General features: G+C 34.0%; 1 protein-coding gene across 1 annotated transcript; it reads right to left on the bottom strand.

Annotated features, from left to right (window-relative positions):
• Window positions 1-1,966: 1,966 nt before the first annotated feature.
• LOC133303073 (alpha-1,6-mannosyl-glycoprotein 2-beta-N-acetylglucosaminyltransferase) lies at window positions 1,967-4,122 on the bottom strand. The gene is made up of 2 exons (XM_061502930.1): window positions 3,800-4,122; window positions 1,967-3,635 (listed from the first exon to the last, which is right to left on the bottom strand). The coding sequence occupies exon 2, from the start codon at window positions 3,626-3,628 to the stop codon at window positions 2,327-2,329; it is 1,302 nt and encodes a 433-aa protein (XP_061358914.1). The 5' UTR covers window positions 3,629-3,635; window positions 3,800-4,122; the 3' UTR covers window positions 1,967-2,326.
• Window positions 4,123-15,443: the final 11,321 nt, after the last annotated feature.

The following is a 15,443-nucleotide window of genomic DNA, read 5'->3' as shown; positions in this document are numbered from 1 at the left end:
TACATTCAGTTTACGATAATATCTTAAAATTAAAAATTTAGAAAAATTCAGTTTTCCGAGAATCCCCAAGAATCCCGCATACCAAACTAGCCCTAAAAGGATAGGGATCATAGAGTCACTTGAATCTTTTGGCATCTCTCATGACCAACTTTCAGGCACAATTTATCATGGTTAAGCCACTTAAATTTGTCCTACAACAACCTTTTAGGAGCAATTGGCAACCCTTGATGATCCATATATTTATAGTGGCAACCCATTTCTCTGTAGATCTCCACTGCCAAATGAGTGTCCTGATGATGATTCCCAACATGGCAATGAAGATGAAGATGAAGATAAGTTAGAGAAATTGTGGTTTTACTTTGTCATAGCACTTGGCTTTGCTACGGGTTTTGGGGAGTGGTTGGAAGCTTATTGATGAAGAAGAGTTGGAGGTATGTTTACTTTCAATACATTGATGAATCCATGCACAGGATAAATGTAACATTTGCAACAGTAAGCAAGGTTCACCACATGATAGTCTTGTATGCCATTTGTTTGTCTATTTTATGCCCTAGGGGAGATTTCAAGTTTGTTTTGCTTGACCTTGGTGAAAGCTAGTAATGCTCTACTTATAAAATTTTCATTGTCATACCAATAGTGTACTACTGTTATACTCTAGTTTAATTTATACTTGCCAAGATGTTGACAGTTGTAGCTTTCCCATTTATTCATAATGTAAAGAACCTTGAGGTCACCACCCCAAAAGCTAGCTCAAAGGGTGGGAGTGCCCAAGACCTTATGAACTCCACATTAGTTGCACATACAACCAATATGAGACTATATATCTCAACACATAACCAGAGTCTTGCTTTAATATTTAGAAGAAGCTGCTTAGTGGGAAAAAATATGACCACAAAAAACCACTAACATATCGAATTATAGGATATTCCTACGATATATCCTTATCCTTTACTGAAGTGATGCCCCAAATCATAATGTTTCAGCTACCTTGGGGACTTTTTCTAAGCGTACCCATATTGCTTCTCCAAACACTATATTCAATATGATCCCTCTGTCTAAATAAATTTTCAGTCTCTCATGAAAAGCAATAAAAAGATGAAGCAAGTATGCAGGAGGGATGGTGCATGAATTCATGACACGTAAAATTAGGAAAGATGAAACACAAGGTTTGACTTTAAGTTGTCTCTGGAAGGGTCACCCTATAGTTTTTTTGGTATGCTTACAGAGGAAGACCTAAAAGGACCCTAGTAAGGAGGGTAGGGAACTAGAGAAAAACTTCTAACAAGGATGACTCAAAAAAGGAGAGCTGGTTGTCCTTACTGTTACTAAGCATTAGCTCTTCAAGATTTCAAAGTTCATATTTGATGCATTTTCGCTATAAAGTATATTCGCCATAATGGCAATGAATGTCTTGTATGCATAGGACAACTTGAAGTGAGATAGTCCTATAGGACAAGAGATAACAAGTTTAAAAAAAAGCTGGTTCAACTGCTTATATTTTAATCTCTGTAACGAGGTTTATGGAAATCATTTAATGTAACACCAAAAGAATGCTCTGGATCTCTCTAACAAAGAATGCTCTATCTTCCCAAAACAGGGAAAAAAATTTAGTACTGTTATTTATTGTGCTATTTTTGTGCATACCCGTCTCTGTTTATCTAATTTAGTATACATGTTGAACTATTTCAGTGTTTGGGGTTCACTGCAAAATTTGAAGCTTCAGGCCTTTAAGTGGAACTGCGTATGCCTTATTTAACTGTTGACAAGTGATTAACAAGCTATGCATCAACTTCATTAATGATTTAATCCATATGTTATTTCTTGCATTCAAATTTAAATAGTGATGACCCAATATTTTGGTTAAAATAAAAGTAGAGATCTTTGCAGCAAATCACAGAACAAATATACTCTCCAGTAGCATAACCAGATTAATGCCTTCTCTTGCAATGACAGATACATACATGGGAAAACATAAATAAAGAAAATTTACGGTCTCAAAGGCTCCTATAAAGCAGTCTCCCACACCCTAAGCTTTATGAAAGAGCACATGGAGAGAGAGATCAGTTCACATAATACAAAAGCTCCCTTCATGGGGAAATAACCAAGTTGAATATCCATTCAGTGTTACAACCAGTACATAAGATTACGAGGTAGTTATCAAAGTAATTATGAACCCTAACACCATTTGTAAAGGACTAATATGAATTCCTGTATTGAAGAATCTAATCTACTCAAACTGTGATATAATAAACCAAAAAAAAAGAAAAAAAAAAATTGAGAGAGAGAAGAAGAAAAAGAGAGGAAGAAACAGCCAGAAACTTAGCCCTTACCAAGGAGATGTAGTTCCTATGGAGTGATACATGTTGGCAAAACTCAAGCATAAACGGCGGTCTCGATTATCTCCCCAGCCTCCCCAACCCTTAAACCCAGCTTTATAACCAGGCTGGTTTTTAAAGATGTGGACTTCCCAATCTGATACAATATTAGAAACCCTGTCAAGCTCTCCTACATCAATGTTCACCATGCCATTATCAATGCAAGCCTTATTCTCCCCCTGACCCTGATGCAAACCACATTTCCCAAAGTGAACGGCACTAGTCATAGGACCTCGTAATGAGTAAACAGGACTACCAAATGAGGGATAAACAGTTGCCCACATTGTGATATCCCAATTATAGTCATCAAAGAAACAAAATTCTCTAGCTTTATTGTGAATTTTCCTCCAAACAGTTCGATTGAAAGAGTAACCAACATTTCCCATTCTCTCCGCAATTAAACTCGCCCAACCTTCACCTCTTGACTTCACATCAGAAGGTGCTAAATTAGCAGCATAACAATTAGGGCATTTTTTAGGCTTCAATGAAGTTAGGATCTGCAGATTGCGATATGCATTGGGAAATATGAAGTGATCTTCTTCAATGAAAAGAATATGTCCAGAATGCTCTCCTGTCTCTCTCAATCCATCCCATATAGTGTTCATCATCCACCACCAATGATGCTTCAACGATACAATCTTTGGTGAGCGGTGGTTTCCATACTGATCAGGATTCCCCTCGCAATGTTTTTCTTCGGCATTATCTTTGTCCTTGCAGTCAGTAGCCGAGACCCCAGGAAACCGATTAGAAAACAGATGAGGCGAATAGGGAGCATATATCTGTTTAACTTGGCAAAATCTGATACCATCAATGATCTTGTTCATATCCTCAAAGTACCCATCATGACTAACAATAAGTAAAGTCTCATTAATCCCTACCACCTGGGAAAGGCTCTTAACAACTACTTTCAGATACTGAGGCCGGTTGTGAACATACAGAACAACAATGATAGGGTCCTTGGCAAGAGTTGGATACAAATCCAAGTTTCTTGGAGGCAACCCATTTAGCTTTTCCAATTTAAGTGACAAGTCATTCTGTTGAGGGAGGCTATGCAAGTTTGTAAGCTTCAAGTCATGATGATATCCAGAACCATCATCAACATTGTCAAAATCCTGAGCCCCAATGGTTGATGTTGAATTTGATCCAAGGAGAAATATCAGTAGCAAAACCCCACATAAAGTAATAAACACCACAGATAACAGACGGCGCAAAGCCACAACTTTAAGGCGGGGTTTCTTGGAAGCAGCCATCATAATACAACTAACCATACAATGATACAACACAAAGCATTAAAATTATTCTAAACTCATTCACAAATTACATCAAACACAGCTTCAGCAATTTGATAACAAGGCATTAACTAATAGTCAAAAACAAAATTAAAAATTAAAAAAAGAAAAGAAAAAGGTTTGAGCATGAAAAACCTATGATGGCCTTGATTGAAGAAGCCAGCCAAAACCCACTTCTAGTTGTAGCAAAAGAACAAAATTTTGCACTTGCCCTTGCACTTTGGAGTAGAATCAAATGAAGAAACCGAGGTTGTGGCAGCAAAAGGTGAAAGACCCATGTGGGTATGGGATCAGAAATGGAGTGTGGAAGAGGAGGGCATGGTTATGGTTGAAGAAGAGGATCAAAATGGTCAATAGGGGAGAGAAGACTTGAAGAGCAAAAGAGGGTTTTGGAATCAAACTTAGAAAACACGATACACAGAAAGAGAGAGGGAGAGGTTTGAACTGCAAGCACAAAGCGATGGACAAACCAAAGATTTATGTTTGGTATGGTGGCTAATGGCTATGGGATACAAGTAAGTCAGTCAAGGGAAAATGACAACAAAAATAAAAGTCAAATTCGGTTCCAAAATTCATACTTTAAAAGGAGATTATCGATTAAATTGATATTTTTTGGTCTTTGGCATTGGTGTTATTATAAGTATTTTTTTTTTTTTTGGTAGATATGTTATTATAAGTATTTAATGCAAAGCTAGTCATGTAAATACTGTTTTAAGTTCTAGCTATTTATTAATCAGAAAATCTTTCTAATTAAATGGTTTATTTAAGTTTTGAACTTTTGTCTTTTATTTAAAGAGTGATTGTTTACCAAAAAAGAAGAAGAAGAATGATTTACTTGTTACCGCACTTAACTTTTGTTGGTATTTCTTTTAATGTTTTGCTAAAAAAAGTATTTATTAAATTAATTTGAATCTTAGTTAATTAATATATGAATTAAAATGAAAACTTGTTAATTTGTTAATTTTTGTTGTTGTTGATTTGTTATTAAAAAAAGAAAAGGAAATGGACCTTAAAGTGGGCCGAAGCACTCGTCTTGATCTAATCCCAAATGATTAACACAATTATACATTGTAGATGTGTAAATTTTAGGGGAATTTTTTCCTTACAAGGAAATTTTATGTAAGCCATGTTATACGTTACGATAACAACTCAGATTGAACATGAATATTTTATATAAAATATTTATTTATTTATTTAATACCCCAAATGTTTCTATGACAAATCAATCCAATAAGCAATTTAAAAATATATTTTCAGTAAAAATTATAAATGAAAAATTATTCTTTAATTTTATCTCTCATTTTAAAATAGGCTAGAATTAGTGACTTTTGTTTATATAATATATCCCTGTGACTTACATCGCTTTAAATAAAGGTGTTAAATTAAGTTCATCCATTTGGCCTAATCTATTTTTATAAAATAAATTTAATTATTCAATATCATATTTTGTCTGTACTCCTTTTTGGTTTGTATCGCTTCAGGTAAAGCTTTCAAATTAAGCTCGCTTGAGAAAATTCGAAATAGTGTCATACATGTGCGTTAATATTCTACTTCTTTTTTAAAATTCGAAATCTGAAGTTGATATAAGCGAGAAAAGAATTTAACATCCTTTAGTGAGAGACAACTGTATTAAATTTCCGCTATTTTTTACATGGAAATTGTTAACCCTCATTTTGAAAAACATTGAATTTTTTATCGAAAAATCAAAAGACTCAAAGAAAAGAGTTCAGCATTAATTAGTGGTAGATAGGTGCATTAATATCCCACTTCTTTTTTAAAATTTGAATTTTAAATTGATATAGGTTGAAAAATTGTTCACATAATTTTCAATTTAATTTATTTTCAAATTTCGAATTTATTTTAATTTTGTTATTTTACAATATTTTTTAAATGTTTTTATTTTTTTGATGCAGTATTAATAGGGCTAACAATTATTCATGCAAAAAATAGTAGAATATACAACAAAAGAAAAATAGAGGTGTTTTTTACTCATAATATACAACAAAAGAAAAGTAATGAGACATTAAATGAGCTGTCTGTTACCAAAAATTTTCCCACCATTAAAAAGTTAAAAATTCAAATTCAAAATTTAAATACAAACATAAATTTGAAATTTAAAAAAGTTGAGTTATTATTAATTTGAAAATTCCGATGTAGAAAGAAGTGTGATATTAAATGAGTTATCTGCCACGAAAAAATGTTCACATAATTTTCCATTTAATTTAATTCCAAATTTCGAATTTATTTAATAATATAATAATATTGTTATTTTACAATATTTTTTTTCATGTTTTTGTTTTTTTATGCAGAATTAATAGGGCTAACAATTACATATGCAAAAAGTAGTGGAATATACAACAACAAAAAAGTAGAGGACTTTTTTACTCATAATATACAACAAAAGAAAAGTAGTGGGACATTAAATGAGCTGTCTGCACCAAAAGTTTTCCCACCATTACAAAGTTAAAAATTCAAATTCAAAATTTAAATTTAAACATAAATTCGAAATTTAAAAGAGTTGAGTTATTATTAATTTGGAAATTCCAATGTAGAAAGAAGTGCGATATTAAATGAGTTATCTGCCATAAAAAAAATTTCACATAATTTTCCATTTAATTTATTTCCAAATTTTAAATTTATTTTACAATAATAAGTTTATTATTTTACAAAATTTTTTAATTTTTTTTATGCAGCATTAATAGGGCTAACAAAAAAAATAGTGGGATATACAACAAAAGAAAAGTATAGGTCTTTTTTACTCATAATATACAACAAAAGAAAAGTAATGGGACATTAAATGAGTTTTCTGCCACCAAAAGTTTTTCCACCATTACAAAGTTAAAAATTCAAATTTAAACATAAAATCGAAATTCAAAAGAGTTGAGTTATTATTAATTTGGAAATTTCAATTTAGAAAGAAGTGTGATATTAAATGAGTTGTCTGCGACCAAAAATTGTTCACATAATTTTCCATTTAATTTATTTTCAAATTTTAAATTTATTTTATAATATAATAATTTTGTTATTTTACAATATTTTTTAATGTTTTTGTTTTTTTATGCAGCATTAATAGGTGAAGGTATATCATCAGAAACGCGGAAGCACATCGTACCGATGTGATGAGGAATGAAGAACACCGCTTTGATTACCTGAGATGAAGCAGCAAGCGTGACAATTTCTCACGTTCTGTTCTCCTCCTCAACCCTCACGATCTGCAGCAACGCACCACGAACGGTCGCAATTCCGCTCTACGGTTGATCTTTCAGGCTATGCCTCAAGGGGATCAGGTGGTCGTGTGGGCAACCGTTCAGATGATGAACGTCTGCCTCTTAGGTGTGTTTCTGATGTCTGTAACCCTAGGAGGCACAAGGGAGAAAAATGTGTTTATATACCCTGCCCAATCCAAAACTAACCCTAAGCTTCATGTGTTAAGAATTGGACTTTGGGCTCACTCTCACTAAAGCCATTGGGCTTAAGTGAAAAGAGCATACTAAACCCAACAATCTCTCACTTGCTCTTTTGGACAAAAACTTGAGTTCATAAATCCAAGACAATGTAGCCCATAAGCCATCATCATCTGATTATACAACCCATCCCTTGTCTCAAGCTAGCCTGGGGATCTACCATCTGTCACTCATCAAGGCTCCTGATAATCTTTGAAAGATTATCTAATTCGGCGCTACTCCACTAAAAACCCGAACGTGAACTCCAAGATTAATGACCTTTATAACATGAATATGCATCGCCCCTTTGTAGAATGTCTATAATTGATTGACAAGTTTTCTGTAACTCAATCAATTATTTATTCCTTTGACTATGATAGTTTCTCTAATGGATTAGATGCACTGGCCAGTGTCTTTAATATCCAAGTACCGAAACATATCAAGGGGACATATCCTACAAATTCCATGTTGTTTATATCATAAATACCGATAATCAAATAATCTCACTCCCAAAATACCGAGTTATTGGCCGTCAATAGATCAAACCTCACCCGTTGGTAAATCAAAGAATGAAAATTATTTGATTACCTATTTATAATAAACTCAGGATTAAGAGCAATCACATAACTATAGTTAACTGGAGATTTGATACCTTATGACAGAAAAACAACCTTAATCAAATCTCTCCTTGATCCTTTCAATGTGAATGTTAATTCACACCAATATTTTACAATGATTCGGACAAAATCATTTCATAAAATATTGCAGCCTGAATAAAGTGCCCAACTTTATTTAACGGCTGTGACTCCATTCATCAATTGTGAGAACCTATGATCATGTCCTCTATGAACGTATCCATATGATCATATACTTCATAATTTGATCCTTACCTTTATGTTTGTAAATAGTGCGCAAAATAAATAAATAAAACCTTATTTATGAAATTTAGAAAATTATTTTATTGTTTCATCGTCTTACTCCAAGAGCACAATGAAACCAATAACTCCCACTTGCTTAATGCAAGTCTGGGATCCTCCTAAGACCTAAAGAAGTAACATGCCTCTCGAACACAAGTTCAGGCAAACTCTTAGTAACTGGGTCTGCAAGATCCACCTCTAATGTTATCTGAGTTTAGTGAAAAACTCATAGCTCGAGGTTGATTTTCTTGAGTCAATATCCACTTGAAATAACTGAATTTTTGAAAACTCAGCTTTTCAAGACTTCCACTAGAATATACCAGCATATAATCTCTCGTTCTCCAGATATACTTGAGTACATGCTTAACAATAATCTTAGTGTTCCTCTATATCCAGAATGGTACCATCTCACTATTCCCACTGCATGACAGATGTCTGGTTTAATTCCCAACACGATATGCACGAGACTACCTTTGCTAAAGCATAAGATATCCTGCTCATGCATTCTTCCTTCTCAAGAGTCTTTGGTTACTCCTTAGGAAGATGAATTCCACATCTGAGAATTTATAATTCTTCTCTTAGAATTCTCATGTTGAATTTTGGCAAGAGTTTTGTCAATGTAAGTAGCCTGAAGTAATGCCAACAACTTATTCTTCTGGTCTCATAAGAGTTTTATACCAAGAATATAATTGGCTTCCTCATTACTTCCATACCAAAACACTAACTTAGCTAACTCTTTATGCTTGATATTACCTCCACATTGTTTCCAATAAGGAGCATATCATCTACATAAAGTACCAGAAAATCTACTGTCTTCCATTGGATCCTTTACATACAAATACACATCATTCATCAAGTTTCTCTCAAAAACAAAATTTTGATAACCTGATCAAAACTGATGTTCCAAAACCTGGATGTTTGCTTAAGTCTATGAAATAGACTTTCACAACTTACATACGGTGTGTTTCTACCCATTTGCTATAAACCCTTTTTGGTTGTTGTATGCAGATATCCTGACATCCAACTCCCAAAATTAAATCTCATAATTGAGACTTATAGCAACTAAGAGAATCTGGATAGACTCAAGCATGACGTCTGGAAAAAATTGCCTCCAAGCTAGCTTTGAAGGTTTTCACCTTCCTGTCCATTCTCTTTTTGCCTTTTATGTCCACATACACCTTGTGGGTTTTACCCACTAGGACCGAACGGAGTTGAAATACAAGTATTTCATCTCATTGTTCATAGCTAGAGCAACACTTGATCAACAACATCTTCTAGTGCATTATCGTAACTAGTAGGATCAATGTCACTCAACAACAAACAACTTGAGAGTTAACAAGGTTCTCTCCCACTACGAATGTACTACACTAGACCTTGTGTATTTATATGTAAAACAAAGAGTGGGTCAAATGATGGATCTTCAATTTCTTGAGGATCCGCTTATCCTTGATATTTTTCCTTTAGATGTGATACTAATATTTCTACTAGTTTCACTTATATATTATCATGTTGAATTTTCAATCATGGTTCTCTTGTTTGTTCACCTAGAGATATATATATCCCCTCTTGAACAATCAAGGGAACAGTGGATGAAGCTTCTAGAGATTCTGGAAATTCTTGAGCTGAGATAAATCTCATCAAGAATAACCTAACTTAAGAGCTTATGATTTCTCATCTAGTTCTCCTTTAAGAAAATCATGTGAGTGTTCATTTAGATTATCTTGTCCTTAAGACTAAATAAGAAATCATCCCTAGTTCTCTTAGGGTAGCCAAAAGATATGCACTCTTCCATACAAGATTCCATCTTATTTGACTGCTGTTGTAGGACGTGTGCCGTAGCACCCTAAATCTGAATATGGTTTGATCTGAGCTTGCACCCTTTCCATAATTCTTTAGGTGTCTTTACAACAAACTTTGACGGAATCAAGTTAAGAAGGTACATTTCCTTCTCTTAGGCATCTCCCTTGAGCAACATTGACAAAGATGAATAACTGAACATGATCTTCACCAAGTCTAGAAATGTTTGATTTCCGCATACTGCAACTTCATTCAACTAACGCGTTCTTAGAATTGACAGTTACGAAAACTATCCCCTCTTAAATCAGGTATGACCTGAACTTACCAGACAGGTAGCCAACACTTTAGTCAGACCAAAGTGTTTTTGATTTGAACACCTACATGCTTTTCTGCCTCAGACTAAACCTCTTGGAAATTTCCAAAAGCTTTAGACTTATGGCGCACTTGGTTCATCTGTCCAAATCCAAAGTAAACATTCATATAATGAAGTACTCATCACCTCTTCTGGTCTGAACGCTAATTGGTCCACATACATTAGTATGTACCAGTTCCAGTTGAATAGTTGCGCAAACCTTTTTGGCCCTTGTAGGATTGCTTGGCCATTTTACCTTCCAAATAGGACTAACATGTAGCTGTTAGTTAAAAGATTCTTGAACATTCAGTCCCTCTTTTAACTAAAACATGTTTCCTACTTGAGATAATGTGACTCAATCACAAAGGCCAAAGTTATGTTTCATTTGAAACTTTTATTTCTTTGGTGAAAATCCTTGTTCATTATCCTTTCCATTCAACACAAAAAATTTAGGGGGTATAGGACAAAGGTAATAAAGACTATTTAAACAATGTACCAGAACAAACAAGACGAAGATGAACTTCGAAATGTAACTGAGGAATCAATTGCATTGTCAACCTATGTTTTAACCAAAACAACTAACAAAAATTGAATTCCTCTTGAAATTCGGAACAAATAAACAGTCACCCAAATCCATAGTCTTATAAATAACTTGTCCTACTGCAAATGCAGACACAAGTTCCCATTTTCAAGCTTAAAATATCTATGTCCATTGCTGGCAGGTATGCCATGTTTGAACTACTACAAAGAGTAACAAACATAATCAGTGATTCCTGAATCAATAATTCATTCACTGATCAGGCCTTGATATGCCCATGTCTGGTTCTTTTCATCACCTCTGGGCAATTTTTAATTCAGTATCCCTTCAGTCTGCACTTGAAGAACTTGCCTTGCGGCTTCTTCATAGCAACTGGTTTGACAACTGATAACCAAGTCATTTTGTTCTTGTTACCACCCTTGGGTTTCCCTTTGGATTTAACAAGACTCTTAGCAAAACCTACACCGACTGCATTCTGTCTAGCAGAGCTGCTAGACGCAGCAAACATGTCATTAAGAGTCTGAAGTATTTCTACTCCACTCTTAATCATGTACACTTGCTTCTGCAAGTATTTGGAACGACTGACAATAATATAGCAGCGAACTACCATATCTGCCCTTTCCTAATCTGAGAAATGCATCTTAGTTTCCTTAGACGCATCCTCTGCAGGTTGCTATGGCCCTCGCATTGTCGGGACAAATTTTAGCTTCCATGTTTTAGAACAATATCAAAAATTTGCTTTTCACTTATTCATAGTTGGTACCATCTAGAGGTTTTCGACTCAAAATCATTTCTAAGATATTTTCTGAAAAACATATAAAGCACACAATTACAAACAAATAATGCAATAAACAAACGAAATGCAGGTAGATTCTCATAACTACTCTTGTTTATTGTTAACAATCCTTCAGTTTATCTTTACAAGGCTTACGATGGGCAAGTCACTTGTAAAAACTAAAATTGTTATTTGGGCCTTCAGTGCCATTGCCAGAGCCTCGATGAGAGGGTTAACAATTTTACCAAAGTTGAATGTAATTAACCATTGTTTAATTTCAAAATTATCCTTAGTGTCTAAGCATTGCCGACGATGGGCCGTACAATACTTTACTAAAATTTTGAAATTATTAAGATTTAATCTAGTGAAATCTGATTATCCTTATCCGGTGGGGCTTCAGCGATAACCATTTCACTAATAAACCCACAAATGGAGCCCGCAAGTTTTAAAATTAATTAATTTTTAAAACTTTCACCCATTCAACATTTTTGTTTGAGAATTTTCATAAGCCCTGTCAAATTCATTGTTTAATTTCAAAATTATCTTTAATAACTTAGTATTATCGACGATGGGTCGTACAATACTTTATTAAAATTTTGAAGTTATTAAGGCCCAATAAAATCCAATCATGCTAATCCGTTGGGGCCTCACATGATTATTTTATTGATAGGCCCACAATGTGCCTGAAGGTTAAATTAATTTCTTAATTTAAATCTCCTCCCATAATTATTTAGGTCCAATCTAATAAAATCCAATCATGCTTATTCGATGGGACTTCACATGATTATTTTATTAATGGTCCTTATAAGGCGCTTGAAGGTTAAATTAATTTCTTAATTTAAATCTCCTTCCATTCAACATAAGGAATATTTTCCAATCTCCAAGAATTATTTAATTGAGAGTATCCTTTGTTTGATTTCAAAAACTATGTAAGCAAGAGCACCGATGAACGTGCATCACTTAGCTTATCTGAATTTTGAAATCATTAAGGTCCAAAAATCCGGTCATGATAGGCAGCGTGTGCTTCACACAATCATGATCCATGATTGTGGTATGCAGCGTGTGTTTAACACATGACCATTTTAGTAGACCCACAAATTACTCGCAAAATAAAAGAATTCTCTTAGGAAATTTTCTTACTAATTGTCTTGATTTTAAACTCCAAAATTAATCAATTTGATTATTCTAGATTTTACAAAAATCATAATAATTAAATTAATTTTCAAAATTAATATAACCATTAATCTAGATTTTGTTTCCAAAATCATAATAATCATAATTTTATTTTACCGGAATATTTAAAATCAAAAACTACGCGCATAAACTATCATACTAGTCGGTAATGACATAATAGTAAATATGCGCGTATGACTGATGAACCCTTAGTTCATCAGGTTTTTGAGCATGAATTAGTATAAATTTGTGTGATTAAATGGATGGAAAAGAGGTTAATGTCCTGGAAATCTCTCAAATACAAGTTCTGAAGCTTATGTTGAAAATTACATTGTTTTTGTAGGGAAATGAAGCTCAAGAAGCAAAAGAGAGAAGGAAGAAGATTCTGAAGAATGAGAAAATTCTAAGTGTTGGGCGCAAAAACGCCCAAAGTCAAGAGTTTTAGCGCCCTACTGCAAAATGAAGCCAAAAAGTGCTGGTGCTGAGCGCTAAAACGGCCAAGTCAAGCGTTTTAGCGCTCTGATGTGCAAAAAGGTTCTGGTCGTGAGCGCTAAAATGCCCAAATCGAACATTTTAGCGCCCAAGACAGTTGAAAGCAGTTGGGCATCCGTCAAGGTTGGACGCTAAAACGCCCATAAGTGAACGTTTTAGCGCCCAAGTCAGTTTTCAGTTGTAATTTGTAAACTATAAAAGGACAAGGGGCCTTCATACTCTGACACAATCCAATCCTATCATATCTCATTCTGACTTTCCCATCACACTAGGAGAAGGGAGATCAGATCAGGTCTTTCATAGATCTTATCTGACTCCTCATTTTCTCTGACTTTCCAAATTCTTAGGACTTAGTATTGTAATAGTTAGTATACTTTCATGTAATTGTACTTGAAGATTGAAGACTCAACTATCATGACAATGGAGTTTGATCTTTCTTTTTCTTCTCTTGTTATTATTTGTATTATGTCTGAGTAGAGTCATTTGTAGTCTGATTCAATGGAACTCAAGTTTGAATTTATGAATGGTTAATTAGATGTTTTGTTTATCTATTATGTGATTGTATGAAGTTGTCTTGATTAATTCTTCATGTTGAGGAATAGTGTAGAACAGACATGTTTACATTGTTTCTCTATTTTTGACAACTTCATCATCAGTGTTCTAGTAGTCAAGGGATTGATGCTAGGATTCTGATGTGTTCTTAAGACCTTAGCAATTAATGCATGTATTAAGAAAGGAATCACCAAGGGATTGGGGTTTCTGATTAATGTGTCTATCAGGGTAGTAAGGGATTACATCTTGAGATGATAAGAAAAAGGTTGATCAACATCACATAGTAGATAATTCATAATGGAAATTGGTTCATCTATAAATTCATGTTTGAGGGAAAACGACATCTGACTACTTGTTTACATTATAATTTACATTTTATCTATTTATCAAGTTTTAATTCAATTCAGTGTAGTTTCTGGTGACAAGAAATCTATGCAATCTATGAACTTTTGTTTGATTTGACTCAAGTACATATGGTTAGTCAGTGCTTGACACAAATCCTCGTGGGAACGATCTTTACTCATCATTTTATTACTTGTACGACTTGTACACTTGCTAGATTCGCAACAAGTTTTTGGCGCCGTTGCCGGGGATTTGTTCTTCAACATTGACAGACACCATTAATATTTGAAATTGAATCTTTTATTTTTCAGCAATTTAAATTTATGTGTGAATTTTTGTTCTTTCTGGTCCAGAGCGCTAAAACGTTCAGACGTGACCGTTTTAGCGCGATGCGACGCACATCAATGTGCACATGTCTCTGGAGACCAGCGCTAAAACGCTTGATTTCAACGTTTTAGCGCTGGTCCACTCATATGATTTACATGTTTCTGGATAGTTTTCTCTTAGTTTTATTTTGCTGTTAGTTTAGTTTTGTAATTCAGTTTAGTACATTGAGATAATTACTGTTTTGATTGATTCACATTGCGATAGTACTGATGCTATTGAGTTATGTATAATGTGTTTCAGTGATCAATTGCTGTTTTAGATTTCAGTTAGTTGCTGGGGACAGCAACATTTAAATCTGGGAATTGGGTGTGATTGAATGGCATGCAAATTTCATGGAGATGTCACACAAATTGATGAGCCAAAACAGGGAAACATCTCAATCTCTTCTCTTTTCTAAGTTTTCTGTGTGATTTAGATTTTAGCTGTAATATTGAATTTGGATTTCAGTTGTGATATGGAATTCCATGAGGATTTGTCTGATCAAAGTTTTATATGATTGATCAAATTAAGGATACAATCTTATACCTTGCATGTTGAGCTTAAATGAAATGATTGCATGACTCATTCAACGTGTAAGAGTAGAAAAATTAGTTTTGATGCATATAGAGAAAGTCAAGCATGCACTCTGAACTGTGAGGAAATTGAGCCTATACATAAAATTTTGTTCAGAGAGCACTTCACTGCATGAATAGCTCTAGAACTTGCCCTGTTTCTTGCTTGAAATGGTTGATGATGTGTAGGGTAGAGGCATTTCCTTCTAGAACCAGAAAGTCAAATGGCCAACCTTTAAGTTCCAATTGCATGAAACACTTGAGCCTAGCTTGTTGTCTATCAAGCCAAGAACCACATTTATTCCAATCTTTCAGATTAAAAGTTTCAGATAAGTGATAAGGGATGGAGTGTTCTGTGGGGAGGAAAGTGTTTTTGCAATAAGTGAATGCAAGGTGTTGAAAACATAAGAAAGAAAGAAGGAAAAGAAAGAAAAGGTTGTGAAACACAAAGTATTTGGAA

The sequence above is a fragment of the Gastrolobium bilobum genome, unplaced genomic scaffold (genome assembly GCF_033153095.1).
Source record: "Gastrolobium bilobum isolate Gb01-03AN ecotype WA unplaced genomic scaffold, APGP_CSIRO_Gbil_v1 utg5596, whole genome shotgun sequence".
In the NCBI taxonomy this organism is placed as follows: Eukaryota; Viridiplantae; Streptophyta; class Magnoliopsida; order Fabales; family Fabaceae; genus Gastrolobium; species Gastrolobium bilobum.
Note: the sequence above shows the minus strand (reverse complement) of the source record. Positions and strands in the feature narration are given on the sequence as shown.

Excerpts from the sequence above, each read along its gene's own strand:
- LOC133303073 (XM_061502930.1), bottom strand. The coding sequence starts at position 3,628 with ATGATGGCTGCTTCCAAGAAACCCCGCCTTAAAGTTGTGGCTTTGCGC.